Source organism: Gopherus evgoodei, chromosome 9 (genome assembly GCF_007399415.2).
Source record: "Gopherus evgoodei ecotype Sinaloan lineage chromosome 9, rGopEvg1_v1.p, whole genome shotgun sequence".
Lineage (NCBI taxonomy): Eukaryota > Metazoa > Chordata > Testudines > Testudinidae > Gopherus > Gopherus evgoodei.
The window spans coordinates 42,687,604-42,709,841 of record NC_044330.1 but is presented as its reverse complement, the minus strand read 5'-3'; the positions used below and the strand labels follow the sequence as shown (position 1 = coordinate 42,709,841).

The following is a 22,238-nucleotide window of genomic DNA, read 5'->3' as shown; positions in this document are numbered from 1 at the left end:
CAAAGAGGGCACTTGAGGACCAGAGTTGTATTTAAAAGCTCTATCGCTTAAGGAAAATTTTCATGTTCAGTGAGAAGAAATCAGAAGAAACAAACACTGTTCAAGACTGCAATGTGTAATTTCAGAGAATTCAGCTTTACAATCTAGATCTCTAGGAAGCTTTCCTGGAGGTACTCAACAATCGTCTGCTGAAGGCTTCTTGGCAGAGCTGCTTTGCTCCTTTCCCCCATTGAGGGACACTTTCCCGCACCATTCTGCAATCACTTGAGGAGGGACAGAGTCGAGCTGCATAGGGACCAGGGCGGAAGCTGCTAGCATGTAGTGGATGCATCCTTGCTTCTCTGGTTACCCTCAAGAATGAGATGTCTGCTACAATGATCTCTTCCTGTGGAAAAGGGTGGGAATCTTTAGAATATTTTCCCTCGTCAAGTGCCCCAAAACCCTATACTATTGCTTTTCTCCGATGCCCAAGGGTAAACTCATCATGCTTGGGGTCTTCGCCAGCACCTGTGCTTGTCTAGGGTCAGCGAGAAAGTGACTGGTATGTTAGCAGTGGTGTGTTTTACTGAACAGTTTCAATGCTGTACGTATACTTAATCATGCTTCCGTGTATTGTGCCTTGTGCTTCTCCAGATCTGTCTTTGAAAGGCACCGCCCTACACACTGGCTGAGCATCTCAGCCAGATAAGAAAGTTCCCAAGATGGAGCAAGGAAGATATGTTCAGGGACGTGCTACTCCACTCAGAAGCAGAGAAGAGTAAATGCAGGAAGTGGCAGGAAAGCGACAGGCAGAAAAAGAAAAATAAGGCCTACAGTACGGATGCAGCAGAGAGGATGATAAAAATTTTGGAGGGGCAAACCGACATGCTGCATCCCTCATAATGCTGCAGACTGAGCACATGCGTGCACACCTTCCCCTTCAGCACATTCAGAACTTTCCCATGCCCTTCACAAACTCCACCCACACATTCCTTTCCGCATTCTGGGACTTCTCGCTTTACCGTGCGCCCCAACCCCGCAGACATCTTCACAAACGATAGTTCAGCTCTGAAAGTTGGGCCTCCCTGGTACCTCCTCTCCCTTGCGAATGTGCATGTGTCTGTGTGCGCGCGCGCACGGACTGTTGTGGCTTTTTTATTTTGCAATAAAAGCGAAGTTATTTGAAAGGTAAGCACTCTGTTTCCATGCAATTTATGCTAGCAAAAGGCATCAGCAAATACACAAGCACTGTATCTTTTGCTTACATTGAATCCTTGGCCTGAACAATTACAAGTGCTTCTTGGCCTAGCAAAACTCGACTTCATTAAGCACTGCAGTCCCATGCATAGCAACAAATGTTACTGGTTCTCATCTTCAAAGTGTTTCCTCAAAGCCTCCCTGATTTGAATTGCCCCCTGTTGTGCCCCTCTAATAGCCCTTCCCTTCACATTATGATGCAACATGAGGCTAGGACATGGTAATATTTTCTTCATTGAGGTCTAACCTCCCATAAAGGGATCACCTGCGGTCCTTTAATCTGCCTAATGCACATTCCATGATCATCCTGCACCTACTCAGCCTATTGTTGAATTGCTCCTTACTACTATCTAGGTTTTCCCATGTACAGCTTCACGAGCCATGGCATTAAGGGATACGCAGGGTCTCCCAGGATCACTATGGGCATTTTGACATCCCCTATGGTGATCTTCTGGTCTGGGAAGAAAGCCCCTGCTTGCAGCTTTCTGTAAAGGCTGATATTCCTGAAGATACATGCATTATGCACCTTCCCGCACTGATGTCAGTGAAACGGCCACAGTGATCCACAAGCACCAGCAAAACCATGGAGAAGTACCCCTTCTTATTGATGTATTCTGTCGCAAGGTGATCTAGCGCCAAAATTGGAATATGCATGCCATCTATCACCCCTCCACAGTTAGGGAAACCCATTTCTGCAAAGTCCTCCAATATTTCATGCACATTGCCAGTCATTCGCAGCAGGATGCAATTAATGGCCCTGTACACTTGCATTAATACAGTCCCAACGGCTGACCTCCCCATTCCAAACTGATCCATGACCGACTGGTAGCCGTCTGGAGTAGTCAGCTTCCACACCGCAATCGCCCCGCACTTTTCCACCCTGAGGGCAGCTCTCAGTTGGCTGTCCCTGCACCGCAGGGCTGGGGCGAGCTCAGACACAGTTCCAGAAAAGCGGTTTCTGCATCTGAAAGTTCTGCAGCCACAGCTCATCATCCCAGATCTGCATAACTATGTGACCCCACCACTCAGTACTAGTTTTTCGAGCCCAAAAGCGACATTGCACCATGTTCACTTGTGGCGTGAATGCCAAAAGCAATCTAATGTTGCTCCTATCCATGTCAGACAGCACCTCAGACAACTGTGATTCCCATTGACTTTGGAGCTTCCGCACTAACCGCACTGCCATTTGCAATGTGGTAGTGGTAGCTAGCAAAGCAGTGGAGAGCAGCGTGGGCTCCATGGCAGGGAAAGCAGAAAACAAGGGACACTGAAAAATGCCATTAACCGAAGACAAACAGATGGGATTCTGGGAAAGAAAACAATGCATCGTGGGACATTGAGCCCAGATCGATCATGCGCTGCGATCCCCTCTGCCTTCCCTCAATACTTACTGGCAGAAAGTGGAGAGATGAACTGTGGGATAGCCACCCACAGTGTATTGGAGTCACTGTCAATATGACTGCCCCAAGTGTGGACACACAGTGCCAACAGCGTATGACAGTGTGAACATACAACAATGATTTTCTCTGAATGCTTTTTGATTGCAAACCAAACTCTCGGTGAAAAAACTCTGCCAGCATAGACATAGCCTTAGAGAACATTTCTCTTTTAAAGCAAACAGTCTCTGACACCTTTTCTCTTCTGGTGCTTCCACTTGGAAATTTCTAAGCTCCAGTCCCCATCAGCTTCTGGGCAGTCATTCAAAGACATTGCCCCTGCTAGCTGCAAACTCATTGTTCAGCTGGGGTAGAGCCATTCAGTGTTGATGGCCCTTAATGACTCGGTCACCTCTTCCTAGACACAGACCGTCCATTAGGTGTCAAGTATGAACACTCAAAAGGTTTCATTCAGACTGGAGGCTGAAATATAAAAAGACATTCACTAACCCAAAATAGAACTCATAAGATGACATAGACGTGCTCCACAATCTGTCATAGTTACTGTCTCATCACCCAACAGTAGATAACAAATTGGCACAAGGTAGATGAGGGATTAATTAGAACAGAAGGGGCAATGAGTTGGAAGTCTCCAAACTGAGTTCAGTGCGTGATGAGATGCTGTTTTTGAAACAGAGCTAGGAATGGAGAGAACTAGAAGATAAGGTGTCACATTCTGGGGTGCAATTCAGACCAGCGAGGGGCTGTTTCACCAGCTGCCCGGTAACCCTGGGTGCCACGCAATGTTTTGCTTCTGTAGCTCCCAACCTGTGCTGCTCATAACCAGTCTATTAAGATGCAGGTCACATGTTGGGTGTCTCTGTATAGCTGCAGACCTGATCCAGCAACTCGCAAGCACACTCTAGCTTCCAGAAGCCTTGGTTACCACTTGCAGGGCAACCCCAACACACTCCCAGTCCTGGATTTTCCCCAAAACATGTGTTCTGCAAAGTCCATCCCTCTTCTGGACACTTCAGATATTACAATTCTTTGCGCCATGTAAAGAGTCAATATTCAACAGTTTGTTGCTTTAACTGAAATTACCAAACAGTTTAGTTTATGCACAGCATTGGACTGGTTTAGATTAAAAAAAATCAAGTTTATTATCAAAAGAAGATAGGATTTTAAGTGAATTCAAGTATAAGAGAAAGTTATAAATGGTAACAAGCATTTAAAAATGAAAACTCATATAAGAGCCTAAATCAATCAATTTTGGTTCAAGGCCTTGTTTAAGATGGCCTTTTTCACCTCCTGTCTTCCAGCAAGATGGAGACTGACCCTTTCTTTGGTCAGGATCTCTCCCATAGGCTCAAAGGTGCTGGTGAGAGAGATGACTTGAGTTTCTCCTCTTTCTTTTATAGTCCAGTGAACCTTTGAAGTGGATTTTTCTCAGGTTTACCCTTGAAAGTAATGTTTATTCAAGCAGACACACTCCTCCTTTTTGTTCCGTTGTGTTTGCTAAAATGCAAATTGTTCTGTTTCCTGCCATCTCGTCCCCCTGCTATCTTGAATACCCCATTTATTACTTATATGTAAATTGAAGTAAACAGACATTCCTTGGATCTGTCTAACAACATTTGCTTAAGCAGGGCTGTCTGGTTTTGAATGTTTGTTAATATCACACGGGGGAATTTATAACTTTACATATCACCATATTGACGACAAAGCAAATTTTTGTACAAAGATGTAACAGGGTGGTCACCTGCTCCGCCCAGAAAAGGTTAAAACCAGCCCTGGGAGAGGGCTGGGAAGGAAAGCCTGGGCTGACTGGGGAAGGCAGTAATAGCTGGGGCCAGGCCCCAATCAGGCCCAGCTGGTCCCTTTAAGAGGCTGTGAGTCAGAAGCCTGAACAGTCTCCTGTAGGAGGAGAGGGACCTGGCTACAGAGAGTTTAAATGGTACCTGAATGGAGCAGCACTGGGGAAAAGCAGAGGAGCTGAGGATCTCCAGCCTGGAAAGCCCCAGGCTGCAGCCTAGAACAAGGCCAATAGGTACTGAGGGTTGCAGAGGGCAGCCCTGGGGTAGGCAAAGGCAGTAGGTCCAAACCCAACCTTGCCAGTGATGAGCAGGCTGATATTGCAGTCTGGCCCAGGGCTAGATGATGACTGGCAGCAGCCTGGCACTGAGGTGAAGTGGGGATAGTGGGTTGGGGATTCCCCAGGGAGGGGAGACCCAGATTGGTGGGGTACTGCCAGGGAGCAGCACCCCAGTTAAAGGGGCACCAGGGTCCAGGAAGGGACACGGGGCCAGAGGACAGGTGAAATCACTGGTCTGCAGAGGGCACTCCTGGCTGGAAAAAGAGCTAATTCCCAGAACAGACCCGCAGGAGGCGCCATAAGGGTGAGTCCACTCGTCTGCAAAAGATGAATGGTTTTGTGGAAGGGCCAGCTCGCTCTTGCCTTTGTTCAAGCACCCAAACAGCTCAGAGCCCTTCCTGTTGGGCAAACACCCCATGCACTTTATTACCAATATCTGTTTGCACCATCCTTACACAACATATAGCCTTACCCCTACAGTCCTAGGAAGCCCTCAGCTCCTAAGACAAGCAGGAGAGAGAGAGAGAGAGATCTCTCTCCCCTCCCTGGTATCTCTTTGCAAGCCCCTTTCCCATACGGCCTTTTAGTTCTCCTCAGCCCATCAATTAGGCACAGCTCTTTTTAATAAGGTCTGTTCTAGAAATTAATCAGAGTTGTAGTGGCTCAACTGCTGTTGCCCAGCACTCGGTCACAAGTGTGTAGCATGTGACTATAGTGGTGTTTTGGGTCACAGAAGGACAGAGCAACACCTATGATATTATGATACTCTATTGGTGGATTATTAGCTACAAGTAATAAATGTAAGAAGGGCCTCTATAATCAATATATTGCACCAGAATATATCAAAGAAACCAGGATGTATTGGAAACAAAAAGGAAAAAATAATCTCTAGTATCTGTTAAATGCGAAGAGCTAGGAGACAAGTTGATTTGACTCCTGTGGGTCATGGACATAGTTTTTGTAAGTTTTTGAGGTATCGTGCATGACATACATCTGAATAATGGAGAAAAAGCAGCAATCATACTTTGCCATGAAGAAGCAGCAAGGCGTGAATATTAAGTAATACTGGTTACAATAAAGCCTTTGCATACATATACAAGTTGGTAACTCAAGTTGTTCAACTGATTTTGCCGGTGCTCTCTGTTGGGTCACCTCCCTATCCCCCTTGAACAATGTCGTAACACTGCAACCATCTCATCTTCTTTCAGTCCATTTTCTCTCATTTTTTCCCCTCCTTCTTTCTTTCCTTCTTTCCCCTGTATTCTTTTTTTGCTGACTCTTCTCCTCTCAAAACCCTGTCTATTAACTCCAATCCTCCTCCTCATTCCTCCACTCTCCTGAAGACTATATGCTTCAGGGTGAGAGGGGAATCCACTTAGGGAAATCCACAGGAAAGTCACAGGTGCAGAAAAGAGGCTCTCAAAGCCTGCAATCATTTACATGCCAGCTACTCCTGCAGCCAGCTACCTTAGGGGCCACAATGGGAGTTTTACCATGCAGCAACATGTTTATGGCATGTGCTGGGTGAATGGATCTGGGGTCCCTGCAGCTTCACTGATCTTCACTGTTCTTCTCTTTGGTCTGCCGCCCCTCTTGAGCTTGTCTGGAGCACCCAGCTAGGAGACATCAAGCAAGAGAAGATATACAAACCAGAATACTATCAAAAATATTTCAAATTACCTAATGTCAGGTGGGTTCTAGAACTGGCTTTTCTCACTATCAGTTGAAACCATGTGAATCCATACAAACTATAAAGATGGCAGGGGAACATGAGCATCTGACAGAATTAGCATTAACAGATTGTGTAAAAGGTATTTGGCACAATCAGCATGAGTTCCAAAAGACACTTGCAGAACAAGGAGCTGTATCACATATGGAAAAAAAATCTAACTGTGTGAAGATTCGCGACAAGTCAAATATGGTTTCACATGGGAAAAGATAAAACCCAGACTGAGATGCATTATTCCCATAGCTATTCAGTGGCATGTAGACACATCTACTGTATTTAGGAAGTGATTTCATAAGATTTGTCTACTGATATCAACAAAAGGATGAATCACTTGACATGTGCTGATGAGAGTGCAGTTATCACTGAAGATCTAAAGGAACTCAATAAAATGCCATTCCTAAAGTGGGAAAGTATGTGAAATAGGAATAGAGAGGCTGCATTTGAAACTGAAGAGGTGTGCAAAATGGGAAAAAATTACCAGAGATAGATGTCAGTTATGTTGTATGCACAAGGGTGATTCATGCCATTCATAACAGTGAAGCAGGAATGTGAAGAGAAATTGAAGCATACTATTGCATAACTGCTATATAGCTTCTGAGTCATCATTGAGCATAGACAGCCAGGTAGCATCAGCAACCAAAAATGCTTTCTTCTACCTTCAGCTTGCTAGCAACTTCACACCTTCTGAAGAGGACCATGCCACAGATTCCTTATGTTTGTTACCCATAGAGAGCATTATTACAACTCCTGTATCTATGTCTGAAGATGGAAGCAATGCAAAATACAGAAGATCACAGTCCCCTTGTAGTGAAACAGGCCTCTGTGACACAGCACCACTGAACTCTGACTCCACCATAGGTTTCCAGTCTGCTTCTACATCATGATGCTCATCTTCCAAGCCAAAATCAATCAATCAGTCAGGACTCTGTTACATCAGCAAGCACATCTCCATCTGCATCCTGCCCAGATATCTGCACTCCTCTGGAACAATGCAGCAGACAAAGAGAAGGACGAAGCATTTAAGCTTTCCGGGTAGAGGGATTCTACTGTGAAACAAGCTTCTGGAGTAGACTAACTCAGAGTATGACCAATGTCTAGGGCATGCTGCCAGACCCTTCTCTTAGAGAGTTCCCTACCATAGCCAGAATGATTTTTTAAATCTATCTAGTTACCTCAAAGTAAAGCTTCCCATAGCCCTGGGAGAAGATTCCACAAAACTATTGGTATGCAGATCTAATTTACCTGGGAAGCACTTAGAAAGCACAGTTATGGTGCTACAGAAAACCATGACAGAGATAAATATGCCCCACTTATTGCTTAGACTATTTATATTAGTAAATCTCTATGCATTAACAGAAGATAAACTTAGAAGGTCGCTATCATAATAGTAAAATAAATAAGTGAACACGTCTATTTGTTTTACTGTACAGTGTGTATTACTCAATTACCTGTGTCGACACTGATTAAATGAAAAAGTAAAAAAAAAAAAATTACATCCCTCACAGTACCAATCACCAAACATTAGCCCACTAACTCCACCACTCATCACACTGACACAGCAACAGCCTAACTCATTCAATGTCAGTTCAACACTATCACGCATCAAAGAACTGAAAGTAACACTGCAAAGCAAAACTTTCATTCCAACCTTCCAAAGGCACATTTCTAATAAAATTTGGGCTAAATGATGATTTAACAATCTGCCAGAGTGAGGGGCAGTGCCTGGCTGCACTGCCCTTAGAGCAGACCAGGGAATGAACTGTGCTTCAAACAGTCATAATTCATTTCCAGGTTCAGTCCTTCCTTCAGGAAAAGCAATCAGCCACTGGCCTGTTCCAGTATCAGATTGTTTCCCATTTCACACCACCTCAGCTTGCTGCCTTGCATATTGGAGCAGATGGAGTCATGACCCACTCCCACCCCTGCCCATACTCTCTTTGTCCAACTGTACAGCAGGGGGAGCAGTAGCCCAAAAGAGGGGAAGCCAACTTCGAACTCCTTTTAACCATTTAGTTCTGGTGCCCCTAGAGGACTGAAACCCTTTAGTACAGAGGCAGCTCAGCAATTCTCCCTCCAGAAAAATCACAGTTTCCTCTCAAAGCATACTATTAGCATGCAAGTGCCTCTCTAACCAGTGCAGGTTAGCAGAATTTCTGGATTCCCATGTTTGACCAAACAATTTCTGCTAATGCTATTCTCCAACCACTTTCAAATGCCTTATCTCCCTACCCATTCCTTAGATCCCCCTGTCCCCCGGCCATTTCCGATCAATTATTTATCCCCACTCCCTAACAATTTCTGGGAGAAAGCACTCAGGAATTAAGAGTTAATCAATTTTGGGATTCTTTCCTTCATAGCAACACTGCTGCTTCAGATTTCTTGCTTTCTTTTAGACTGCTGATTCTCTAGGCCACTAGCCACTCCACTTAGCTGCTGAGATTTCCTAGCTTGCTGAAATTTTGACCTCCTGTCCCTCATATAGACTATTTTGCTAGGGGAAGAAAGGTCTAGCCCTTAATGAATAGGGGTAATGAATCTCACTTCCCCCCACCCCTTCCCAGTTTTACCTGGTAGTTAAAACTGCAAACTGCATCATTTCTTCATATTAAATTACCACCTTATCATAAAATTCCGAAATTTCAACATCAGTGCTTCTTCTGTGTTCCAAAGAAGGGTGCCCTTTCACCAGACCCAGCCTGCAGCAAATTTCCACTGCAAATGAGATCTTAAAATTGTTGACAAAACTAACTGCAATTGTGTGAACACCTTGTTATAAAAGCTCCAAGGTGGGTAACAAGACTCAAAAGGAGGAGGTAACATTAGAATTTCTTTATTCAACATTCCATCCAATGTGTTATCAAAAAGTCACACTTAATTAGTAAAAAATAAGACCATGAAAATAAGTGTTAAAACAGCCAATCAGCCTTTAGTCCTAAGACTGGAAAATCCAACCTCCCTTTCATTTCAAATACTCCATATTCCCCCAGAGGGCTGCATAAACTCCATCCTACTGACCTGTTTGATGAAGGTGATCTCTAGCCAGCTCAAATAAACGCATGTGCATGTTTGTGATGGGGTTAAAGGAGCCACAGGCAAGGAGAACAAGAGGAATCCGGCTCTTCATCGTGAGAGACATTGCACATCAAGATCTTGACCAGCATTTCACCCTAAAAGAAAAATAACTATTAAAATAACCCTTCCCTCAGAGAGGTATTCCAGAGCTGTTTCTCACAATAATAAATAATGAATTACCATTTTCAGAACTGTCCATCATTGGAACATAAGTAAAATGTCAAGGGATCAGCAGACAGCACCATGAGAATATATGCCAGCTGAGTATTAAAATAAAAAAAACCTATATCTGTACAGAAGTTAAATCTACAGACACACCCCTAATGATGTCTGGAAACAGAAAATGTAGGAAAGTATGCTACCAGAAATTAAAATGGTCTTCTGAACAAGATGATTGCTCGAGAGCTATCAACAGAACCTTCATGGTCTTAATGTTTTTCACAAAACATACATTTTTGCATCAGTAAGACAAAACACCATACATCTAAGGAAATCTTGTGTCTATATCCACATTTCCAGAAGTACAACAAAATAAAAAAAGATGCTTAAATTGTAGATGTCAAAAAGAGCTACACATGCAGCTAAATAACAAGGCAAGGCCATCTATACTACAGTAATCACAATGGCAGGGGAACCTTGCTACAAGGTAGATTCCTGACAAATAGAGAATATAACTGCATTGGAGCACTGACAGGACTTAAAAGGATTTTAACTGTCTGGAGGACAGAACTGTAGGAATGAAAGGGATCTCAAAAGGCCTTCTAGTCCAGTCCCATGCACTCAATGCAGGACTGAGTATTATGCCTCCCTGACAGGCATTTGCCTAACCTGCTCTTAAAAAATCTTCAATGACTGAGATTTCACAATCTCCCTGTACAATTTATTCCAGTGCTTAACCACCCTGAAAGTTAGGAATTTTTTCCTGAAGTCCAACATAAACAGCCCTTGCTGCAATTTAAACCCATGGCTTCCTGTCCTATCCTATGAGGTTAAGGAAAATTTTTCTCCCTCCTCCTTTTATGTACTTAAAAACTGTTATCGTGTCCCACCTTCAGACTTCTCTTCTCTAGACTAAACCAACCCAATTTTTTAAATCTTCCCTTATAGGTCACGTTTCCTAGACCTTGAATCATTTTTGTTGTTCTTCTCTGGACTTTCTCTAATTTGTCCACATCTTTTCTGAAATGTGGTGCCCAAACCTAGACACAATAACTGTTGAGGCCTAATCAGCGCAGACTAGCAAGAATTACTTCCTGTGCCTTGCCCTTGTGGAATGGGCAGTAATCGGCGAGGCGGGCACCTTCGCCAGGCCGTAACACTCCTTAATGCAAGATGTGATCCACAATGAGATACACTGAGAGGACAAAGGAAACCTTTCATTCTATCTGCCACGGTCACAAAAAGTTGGACAGACTTCCGAAATGGCTTAGTATTCTCTATATAAAAGGATAAGGCTCTGCGTACATCCAATGAGTGAATGGAAGGCAGAGATGGCAGCTAAATGGATCTTTACTGATGACAGGGACAGATCTTGACATTTAAGGCGCAAGAGGTAGTCCAGTATGAACAGTAAGGGGGCGAGAAGAGGCTACTGTTAGCATTGCTCGGCTCAGATGGAGAAATGTTTCCACTTGGCAAGGTATGTTGTCCTGGTGGAAGGCTTTCTACTACCCAGGATGACTTGTTTGACCTGGTCCAAACACGACTGCTCTGTGGCACTTAGCCATGGGGCATCCAGGCTGTGAGGTAAAGGGACTCCAGATTTGGGTGCCGGAGTCTGCCATGGTCCTGTGTGATTAGGTCCTGGACCAGCAGTAAGATGAGTGGAGCCGCCACCGAAATTTCCAGGAGCGAGGTGAACTAGTGTTGGCGCAGCCACGCCGGCACTATCAGTATAACTTAAGCCCAGTCCCTGCAGATCTTGAGGAGCACCATGGGGACCAGCAGGATAGGTGGAAAAGCATAGAGCAGGTGGTCCACCCAAGAGAGAAGGAAGGCATCCCCTGTGGACCCCAGGCTGTGACTCCTAAGGGAGCAGAATGCCTGACACTTCCTGTTGCCACAATTGGCGAATAGGTCTATCTGGGGAGAGCCCCAGAATCGGAAGATTGAGTTCACCACATGTGGTCGAAGGGATCATTTGTGGCCATAGAAGGTCTAGCTGAGGCTATCCACCAGTGCATTCTGAATCCCTGGGAGGTATGACGCCTGTAGGTGGACTGAGTGTTCTACACAGAAGTCTCACAGTGCGATGGCTTCCCGGCACAGGGGAGAGGAGTGTGCACTCTCCCCTGTTCGTTGATATAGAACTTTGCCAAGGTGTTGTCTATGAGGACTAGACACAGCTGCCCAGCACATGGGCCTTGAAAGCATAGCATGCCAGATGCACTGCTCTCAGCTCTTGACATTGATGTATAGAGGGAGGTTCGTCTGAGACTAGAGGCCTTAGGTGCTCAGGTCCCCTAGCTAAGCTCCCCAGCCCAGATCCGAGAAGTCTGTCACCAAAGAAAGAGAGGGATGACAAAGGGCACTCCCACGCAAACCACCTGCGGGTTGAGCCACCACAGAAGGGAGTCCAACACTGAGTGAGGCACGGTTACAATGCAGTCCAGAGCATCTCGAGCTGACCGATAGTCTTGGCTAGTGTCAGTGTGAGTGGATGCAGTCTCAGCCTGACGTGCTGCACCACCTAGGTGCATAAGGCCATGTGCCCCAGTAGTCTTAGGCAGTTCCTCGCTGAGGTGGTGGGGAACTGTCTGATGCCCTGTATGATATCCCGCAGTGATTGAAACTCGGCTTCTGGGAGGTACGCCTTGGCTCGGGTTGAGTCCAGGACTGCACTTATGAACTCTATCTTCTGCACCGGGGACAAGGTAGTTTTTTCCTCATTTATGAGGAGACCTAATTCGAGGAAGATCCTTCTTATAAATTCGACCTGAGCCTCCACCTGGCTCTTGAGCGCCCCTTGACTAGCCAGTCAGTCATCGAGATATGGAAAATTTTGTAACACTGCAACAACTGCCATGCATGCTGTCAATAAACGGGGGACAGTTGACAGTCCAAACGGGAGGACAGCAAACTGACAGTGGCCTCTGCCGGCCACGAATCTGAGGTAGCATCTGTGATGTGGGACTATTGTGATATGAAAATACGCATCCTTCAAGTCGAGGGTGGCGTACCAGTCTCCTGGATCCAGGGAGGGGATAATGGAGGTTAGTGAAACCATGCAAAACTTGAGTTGCTTTACATGCCTGTTGACCTGTCACAGGTCCAGGATGCGTCTGAGGCTCTCCTTGGCCTTCGGTATTAGGAAATACCAGGAGCAGAACCCGTTTCCCCTTAGTTCCTGAGGAACCTCCTCTACTGCCCCTACCGAGAGGAGGGAATGCACTTCTTGAATTAGACATTGCTTGTGAGAGGGGTCCCTGAAAAGAGACGGGGAACATGGTTGGGGAGGCAGGGAATATAGAATTGGACAGCATATCCCCTATCTACTGTGCAGAGCACCCAGCAGTCTGAACTAATTCAGGACCAGGTCTGGTAAAAAGGGGATAGACGGGACGAGAAGGTAAGATGGGAAGGAACCAGAGATCATACTGGAAAGCCATCCTCGACCGTACCCTCAAAAGATTGGTCTAGGTTCAGGTGTGGGTTTTGGCTGGCCAGAATTTTGCGCAGAGGAGGAAGGTTGTTTTCTTCTAGTACTCCTGTTACACTTATCTGGAACGTCCTGGTGGTTTTGTGGTTGATAAAGCTAAGGGGCAGCTGAGGCCCAAAATGCCGGTGCTGGATAGCCGGCATGTGAAGTCCCAGAGAGCGCAAGGTAGCTCTCAAGTCCTCCAAACTATGAAGTCTCTTATCTGTCTTTTCAGAGAAGAGAGCTGATCCTTCAAAAGGAAGGTCCTGAATCGTCTGTTGGGCCTCATGTGGTAGACTGGAACCCTGCACCCAAGAGCCTTGTCTCATCACTACCTCTGTGGCCAGTGTGCGGGAGGCTGCATCCGCTGCGTCCAAAGCCGCTTGTAGTGATGCTCTGGAGACCAGTTTCCCTCCCTTCACGAATGTGGAGAACTCCACCCAAGCCTCCTGGTGAAGGAGCTCCGCAAACTTAGCCATAGACGAGCAGGTGCTATGCCCGTAGCGGCTTACTATAGCCTGCTTGTTGGCTATCAGGAGCTGCGGGCCCCAGTCGAGTAGACCTTTTGGCCAAATAGGTCCAGTTTCTTGGCATCTCTGTTTTTTGGGGTGGAGCCCTGAAAACCTTGGCATTCTCTTTGATTGGCCACATTGATCACCAAAGAGTCTGGGGGAGAGTGGGTATAAAGATGTTCATAACCCTTAGAGGGAACGAAGTAGCGTCGCTCAGTTTTCTTGGCTGGAGGGGCCAGAGAAGCGGATGTTTGCCACAGATTTTTAAATGTGTCAGTTATAGTTAGAGATGTGTCAGTGGCAACGCAACCCTGGATGGGCCTGAGGGGGCCTGGATATCAATGACCGTGTCTACATCCTCCTCCACCTCCTCTGCCTGTATCCCCAGGCTGTGGGCAGCCTGCCTCAGGAGCTGTTGAAGAACACAGACCGTCGATGTAGATGTCCCCGCAACCACTTCGTCAGGTGAGGAAGAGGATGAGAGAACATGTAGCGGGCCCTGTTCGCTACCCTCGGCACCCTGGGGTCCCTTGGCACCCAGTGTTCAATCAGTGGGGCCGGAGCTGATGGAGACTGCAGCAGCGCGGTCGGTGCCTGGGCCGACAAGTCCAGCAGTACTGAGGTAGACGGTGTCAGTGGGGTCGGAACCAGAGCCATTGGTGGTACCATTGTCTGGAGAAACAGTGCCAGAGCTAGTTGAAGTATCGGTGCCGGAGCTGCCTGAGCTAGCGGTGCCACTACCCCAGATGGTGGTGCTGCCCCTGGCAGTGCCGGCACTGACTGTGGGATCAAGGATGCTTACGACACCGATGCCGTTCTGGACCACGGACCTTGAACTTGGCCCTGGCTCTGATGGTAAGCTCAGGGCGTCCAGAAGGACCATTGGGCAGGGGGATGCCATTATTGCTGCCATGGTGCCAGGTATGATTGGTAACTCTGTCGTGACCTGGACCTCCTGCTCCACCTCTGACTCCGAGGTCTCCGAGTAGGAGGACCATGGAGAAGCAGTACTCTGAGTTGCCAACGATCGGTGCCCCGACTCTGGGGAGCAGTGCGGTTCTTGCATTTGCGCAGGTGGTGCTGGAGATGGAGACTGATGCGCAATCATGGCCAGTTTACCCTTGGAGTGGAACGGGGGAATGCAGTCGCTGGCGATTTATCCCTCCTTTGTTGGGAGGATGGCACTAGAAGCACATCATGTCTTTAACACTCTTGGTGTCGATGGTGGTTGTATGTCCCCTCAGTGGTCCGGTGACCGGGGGGGGGAGGAGAGGGTGTTTGGACTTGACTGATCTCCATCCAGGGCAGGAGTCCACGAAACTCTGGGTAGGAGCAAAGAGGAGGCAGTCTATCCCTATCCACTTGTGGGCACCGCTGAGCGGCCCCTCACTGGCCTCTTTTTTACTGGCTCCAGAGATGATGAGTGGTGCTGGTGGGCTTTAGAGTCTTTAGCCGGGCCCATTTTGTGTATAGTTAGTGCCGGAGCACTGTGCACTGAGGAGGTCGTGCTCGGTGCTGGGTCAGTGGGTCCCAGGTCAGATTGTGGTCTCAACGCCGCCTCCATTAGCAGGAGTTTTAGTCTCTGCTCTCAGTCTTTAAGAGCTCTGGGTGGAAACCTTTGCAAATGCGGCACTTCTCCTCCTGGTGACTCTCACCAAGGCACCGCAGGCAGGAAGAGCGAGGATCACTCTTGGGCATAAGCTTGCCACAGGCCTCACAGCGCTTAAAACCTGGAGACCCGGGCATACCCCAGGAGAGGGAAAGAAACGTCCTAACAACCAACAATAGAGAAACAACAATTAAACTGAGAACTATATACACTTAAGGTCTATCAGACACTGCTAAAGTGCTTGCTGCAAGAGCGAGCAAAGTTCCAGTTAGCCATCACCGGCAGTAGGAAGGAACTGAGGGGGTGGAGGGTCGGCGGGGTCCTATACTAGGTGCCATGAAGGCAACACTCCAGGGGGCACCCAGGCCAACCCTACGGACACTGCTAGGGGAAAATCTTCTAGCTGGCGTGCACGGGGCGCGCACACACCTGCTTGGAATGGACATGAACAATCACTCGAAGAAGCAGCACCACATTTAGTGTAAAGACTATATCTAGTTGCAAATCAACATGTGTCAGTGGTTCCTGACCAATAAGAATCAACCTTTCTTTAGGAAAATAACTAAAAAGTACAAATGTAAAAACACATTTACAACTGATAATTTAAATCATGATTAAAATCAGTGATCTCAATCAATCCACTCTGTTGCCAACCTAAGCATTCACCTGTCAGGATATAGATATTCAAGCCTGTTTGCAAAGGCCTATACGTTAAGAATTTAGGTGCATTCTTATTACTTAGCTAGTGCTGAATGAACTCTGCTGCCCCCTTACACTGGTGGCAAATTAATCTGAGCTGCCCCCCACCACCCCATAAATCAGTTCAAGCCAGGACAAGTTGTCATTACTGGGCATCACCTGGCCCCAATAACTCAATTTATGCTGTTCCTCCCCAGCCCAAGCCTCCACAGAGCCCTGTGTGCAGATGGCAGGTGATGTCAGCACTACAAACACACAAAGCCCTCCACTGGAATGGTTGTGTCCCCCACTACTCCTGGTGCTCCCTATTCATAGGAACAACAGCAGCAGCCATGCTCCCTTCTGCCACTAGAGGCAGGACACCAGAGCTGTTTCTTTGCAGACTTAGGAAGACATTACTGCATTGGTTATACTTGGTTCATAGCTTTCTTTTTCCCCCCACGAGGGTTATAAATGGGATTTATTTTTAATGAAAGTGTATTTATATTCCACCGAAGTGGATGGTTGCTTCCCACCTGAGAAAGATTTCTACATGCCCTGGAAAGCTTAGGCCCTGGTTTCACAGATTTATACTTCAGACTCTAAAGGTGGACTCAAAAAGTACATTTTTATTAGTAATAACCAGATAGCACTGCTAGTACAAACCATATATTTATTTTCATTTTGACTTAAAAGCTCCACACAAAAGAACAGCCATGCAGAGCTCTAAGCTCTACTGACATCAATTTACACACACAATAATGAGGAGTTACAAAGCACCTCCTCCTACCATCCAACACATTGCATCCTAATCAACACTCAGCAGGCCCCATATGAATTAAACCTCCCAGCCCACCTACTCCCCAAACAGAAAACCCACCCCAAGTGCTTCAGCCCTTTCTGACAGCCCACTCAAATAGATGAGCTTTGCAGTGTGCCTGGAAGGCAAGCAGGCTTAGGCTATTTCAGACCAGAGATGGGAAGGGAGATGCATTCCAAAGGGGAGGTGCCCTCATGCTGTCAGTACCTTCTCTTATACCAAGGAGTGGGTGACTTCAGAGTCCCTGCTGGTCTAACTGCACCCAATATAATCATCTTCTCTTCATCTCTAATCTGCCAAATTTTGCTGGACATAAAGTTTCCAATCCCCTGAGCAGCTTTAGATAGCTGCCATTAAAAATAAAAAAAAACCCATCTTCCGCAAATGAAGATTCCACCCCCGTTTCCACTTACTGCACCCCATTCAAGCAACATTCAATCCTGGGGCACATAACAGCTTTCCTGTAATGTTAAATCATGACAATTTTAACCCCAATATTTTGTAACACTACATGGCTAGGAGCTGAAGCTTTATGCCACTGGAAAGAGGAGATTTCTAGCTTTCTAGTGTGACATAATATTTGTATCTACCCAGATTAAGTATCTAAAGACTACTTTTGTGCCAGGAGAGGAAAACTCTCAAAATGAACCTAAGACTCAGGCCTGGTCTACACTACAAAGGTAGGCTGATGCAAGTCACCTTGTATAGAACTATTTGTGCACATGTCTATATTCAACTTTTTCTTTGGCTGACATAAGCACTCCATTACAGCAATGGAATAAAAACCACCTTCTCAAATGGCACAGAGCCATGGTCGACCTACTGAGACCAACACAGTGCAAGTGAGGATACTTACTGCTGGGAGATTCTGCACCATTGTGCATGTGCAGAATTTATGTCCCCCAAAGATTTCTTTGTTTCTCCGCAGAAAAATGACTGACAAGAAAGCAAAGGGAAGCCACAAGAGCAGTCATGCAACCCTCCCCAGTAGTATGGTTTGGGTGCCCAGGGCTGCTGGCAGACAGGTAAATCACTGTGAGGCAGTAGGTGGGACTAGGGAAGACCCATTTGATGGCTCCTACCTTGCACTGGGCTCAGCTGCTAGTCCCTGATGGGGAGGATGGGACTTCCTCTTCCCCCTGCATGGCATCTAGGGCCGGGTCAGACCCACCCACCAGTTTCTCCCCCAGCTGCAGGAAGCTCTTCAAACTCCTCTTACACCAGATTCATGCACCCATCATTCCTCAGCTGCAAAGGGAAGGATCCCTCTAAAGGGAGCTGCTCCTCCACCCACCCAGCCCCATGGATCCAGAACCCCTCATACTCAGACCCTCCCACCAAGTTTCATGCCCCTACACTCAAAGAGCCGCATTCCCTCTGCACCTGAACCACCCCAATAAGCCACCTGCACCTGGATCCTAACCCCACTGAGCCCCAACCAGCCACACCTGGATCCCAACCCCACTGAGCCCCAACCAGTCACACCTGGATCCCTCCCCCAAGCCCCACTCCATCAGCATCTGGGCCCCCCACTCTGACCCCCACTCACCTTCACCTCGACTTCGCTGCATAGTCCCATTACCACTGCACCCAGATCCCTGACACACACCTGGATCCCCCGAGCAGCCCGCATCTAGCCTCCACATTTATTTGACAAATAAAATTTGCAGAATTTTAAAATATTGAGCACAGAATTTTTACCGTTTTGGCACAGAAAGCCCTCAGGAGTAGATACTATATAACTTGTGTTGACCTTAAAGGTCTTCCAGCAGCTGTTCCACAGTGCCCTATTCCTTGCAACAGTGACCGCTTTAAACTCACAACTTTAAACTTCACTGCCTCAAGGTCACAGAGAACAGATGCCCCCCCTGCATGTTTTTGAAATCCCTTTTCCTAATTGCCCACCTTAGTGAGTACAGCTACCAGCTCACCCTTGTTGTTTGCAATTGCCCAACTGCGACAAGCTCTTGGCTGGAGTAAAACATGAAGTACTGGATCTCGTGGTCTGTGTGGAGAAAGGATTGTGCAAGCACAGCTACAGACCAGCCAAGAATATATACAACTAGATTGCACGGGGGATGCAGGCAAAGGGGTATGACAGGGATCAGTAGCAGTGCCGTGTGACAGCAAAGGAACTTCACCAGGCATACCACAAGGCTGAAGAGGCCAACAACAGATCTCATGCAATGAAGCAGACCTGCCACTTCTACAGGGAACTGCATGCCACACAATAAACAGAAGTAGAGCTGCCATCTGCTTCTTATTCTCCTATTGGGTTAGGCCGAGGGACAGGAGAAATAGAAAAAAGAGGATTAGAGAGGACATGTTCTGCAAGATTCTCAAGCCACTGCTGCACTGGACTTGGAAGGCCAATGTGTCTGAAACATTGGAAAACACGGAAAAAAAGGGCTTGGAAGGCCAATGTGTCTGAAAACATGGAAAAAAAGAGAGGACTAGAAAAAGGCCCAGAAGTCCCAGCAAGACAAGAAGAGGGAAATGCATCAGGCCATGGGTCTTCTGAGACAGCAAACCCAAATGCTGCAGACCCTGATTGACCGACAGGTCTAAAAATCCAGGGACTTTCCACCCTTTGCAGGCTTAGGGAACACAATGGTCACTGCTCCCTACACTCCCCTAACATACCATGTGGCATCCCAGTGCACATTACCCCTCCACTCCATGCCAGGAGACAGCAAGGAAAACATAGTTTACGTATGCTGATCTGTGAGAAGCCCCGTTGGCGTATATGTACAATGGACTATATTTGTGTTCTCAAGGAGTGGGGGAGTCCAGCACAAGAGTCCCTGCTGGTCTAACTCAAATGTACTAATGTTTATTTCCTTTCTAATTTTATATTTTCACCTATTAAGTTTTGTTAATTTGTATAACAGTGCTGGGGGGGGAGGGGGAAAGATGGTTGCACACTGGTTTTCCACACTGGTTTTTCCCCCACTCAATAAATTTCTATTTTTGGAGAATCAAATTATCTTTATTACTTCACAACCAATACTGCAATAATGCATAGCGGTAATCAAAGCGAACAGTATTTGTAAATGTATAGCAAGCACCACATAATGTATAGCTTCAGGAAGACACCTAGTCATATTTATAAACATACAGCAAGCATTACAAAGTTCTTAGCAGCACCCAAAGCTCTACGCCCATAGAACACCCATACAGAACACTATCATGGCTGACAATTAAAGTGCTCCTTCCTACCTTCATCAATCACACAACTCCAAGTTGTACCCTTGTGTCTAGCTGTTCAAAGTCAGGAATCAGCTGCTCGATCTCCACTCTAGTGGCAGCTTTTCCCCTCCATAATACCTGTGAGGCAACAGGACACAAGAAGCAGTGCAATGGGGTCTACAAATCGCCACTGAGAAGAGGCAGAAGGGAGGAGAGCCTGTCCTGCTTACAGGCAAGCACCTTGATCACACCCTCACGCAGCTCTCACAACTGACTATCGTGGAGGCAGGCACTCAACTGCAACCAGTATAGGCCTGCTAGACAAGGAGAGATCTCAAAGAAGGCAGGGAGGCAGAAAGGGGTACATAGGGAACCTGCTGGCCCCACCAACACTCCTCTCCCCAGCACCAGCCATGGCCCCAGGCAGTGCGCTGCTGGCTGCACCCCTCCCCAGCACCAGCAGGGGTCCTGGGCTGCTTACTGTCGCTCCCCCTGCAGCACCCAGGCTTCCCTCCCCAGACATTCCCCACCCCAACGTTTTAGTCAGGGGTATACAGTAAAAGTCATGGACAGGTCACAGGCTGCGAATTTTTGTTTACTGCCCGCGACCTGTCCATGACTTTTACTAAAAATACCAGTGACTAAAATGTAGCCTTAATTATTACTCAAAGTTCTATATTAATATGCCTAGTAAGCCATCTATTTGTCATAAAACATTTCCTGAATCTTTTTTTGTCGTCTGTATTGTTACAGAAATACTTGCTGACAGATATTTGAAATAAATTACCAACATTATTGAAACTGGCATGATTACATTGTGTTATTTTGACAAAATATGCAGAATTTTAAAATATTCTACATAGAATTTTTAATTTTTTGGTACAGAATTCCCCCAGGAATAAAGTGCCAACCCCTTCTCCACTGTCAGTGCAGCTCTCATTTTGGTGTCCCTGCCCTGGAGGGCTGAGGCAAGCCCAGCACACAGATTTAGGAATGTGGCTTTCTGCAGCCATTGCTCGTTGACCCAAATCTACATTATGATGCAATCCCACCAATCAGTATTCATTCCTCAGGCCCAGAAGCAGCACTCCACCATCTGTAGCTCCAAGAACAACACCAACAACCTTGAATTGTTTTTTGCCGTTCCTCAGTAAACTGACCCCGAAAACATTCTAGGGTGGCTGTGGAATCTCCATCACTGGAGATTTAAGGGCAAGTTAGAGAAACACTTGTCAGGTATGGTCTAGATCAGGGATTCTCAGACTTTTGTACTGGTGACCCCTTTCACCCAGCAAGCCTCTGAGTGCAATTCCCCCTTGTACATTAAAAACACTTTTATATATTGAACCCATTATAAATGCTGGAAGCAAAACGGGGTTTGGGGTGGAGGCTGACAGCTCGTGACCCCCCCATGTAACGACCTCACAACCCCCTGAGGGGTCCCGCCCCCTAGTTTGAGAATCCCAGTCTAGATAATACTCAGTTCTGCCATGAGTGCAGAGGACTGGAATAGATAACCTCTCAAGGTCCCTTCCAGCTTCTAATTTTTCCCAGTGGTGCTCAACCTCCACTCAGCCCCAGGCCCGCCCCTACTCCATCTCTTCCCCCAAGTCCCCACCCGCCTCTTCCCACCCCAGCTCCACCCCATTTCCACATCCACTTCACCCCTTCCCCCTAGGCTGCACCCTGCTTCTTCCTGTTCCCACTCTGCTCCTCCCCCTTCCTCCCTCCCAGCGGCTCCTCCACGCTGCAGCGGGACGCAGTGGGAGGGAGGGGGAGGAGTTGATTGGCAGGGCCGTCGGTGTGCAGGAGTGGGGGGGGGAGAAGGGGAGGTTGACTGCTGGTGAGTGCTAAGCACCCGTAATTTTTTTCCGTGGGTGCTCCAGCCATGCACAAGCACTCAAGGTAAGCATGCACAATGCTGATGCAAGTAGTCAAATATGCACATGCCTGAGAGATTTACAAACTTCAGCAGATGTAGGCTGACATAATGTGAGCTGACCAAAGTTTGTAGTGTAGACATGGCCATAGGAAGAGCCCTGATTCAGCAGTCAGGATATCTGACCCAGTGCCGACCCCTAAACATAGAACAAGGCAGGCAAGGATTTGCACCAATTGGAGTTAGTATTATCCTTTCTTCAAGCTGTCTACGCATAGAGATCAGCACTAACACAGGGGGTTCCCTGTATACACTGGGGTTGTGTTCTTGAATAGGGCGATGAATATTGAAACGATGTATATCGGAGAATTTTTCCCCATAAGAAATAATGGAATAAGGGAGGGAA

General features: G+C 46.9%; 1 protein-coding gene across 7 annotated transcripts in view; it reads right to left on the bottom strand.

The window, feature by feature from the left end:
* Positions 1 to 22,238, bottom strand: part of NMNAT3 (nicotinamide nucleotide adenylyltransferase 3) — a 99,339-nt gene that overhangs the window by 58,020 nt on the left and 19,081 nt on the right. For 5 of the 7 annotated variants that reach the window (XM_030575687.1, XM_030575692.1, XM_030575688.1 and 2 more), the window contains exon 2: positions 9,452 to 9,603. In XM_030575687.1, the coding sequence (XP_030431547.1) occupies positions 9,452 to 9,572 (121 nt within the window). In that variant the 5' untranslated portion in view covers positions 9,573 to 9,603. Of the gene's footprint in view, positions 1 to 9,451; positions 9,604 to 9,688; positions 9,751 to 19,983; positions 20,090 to 22,238 lie in introns of those variants that run through there. The other 2 variants (XM_030575690.1, XM_030575691.1) reach the window with 2 other exon arrangements.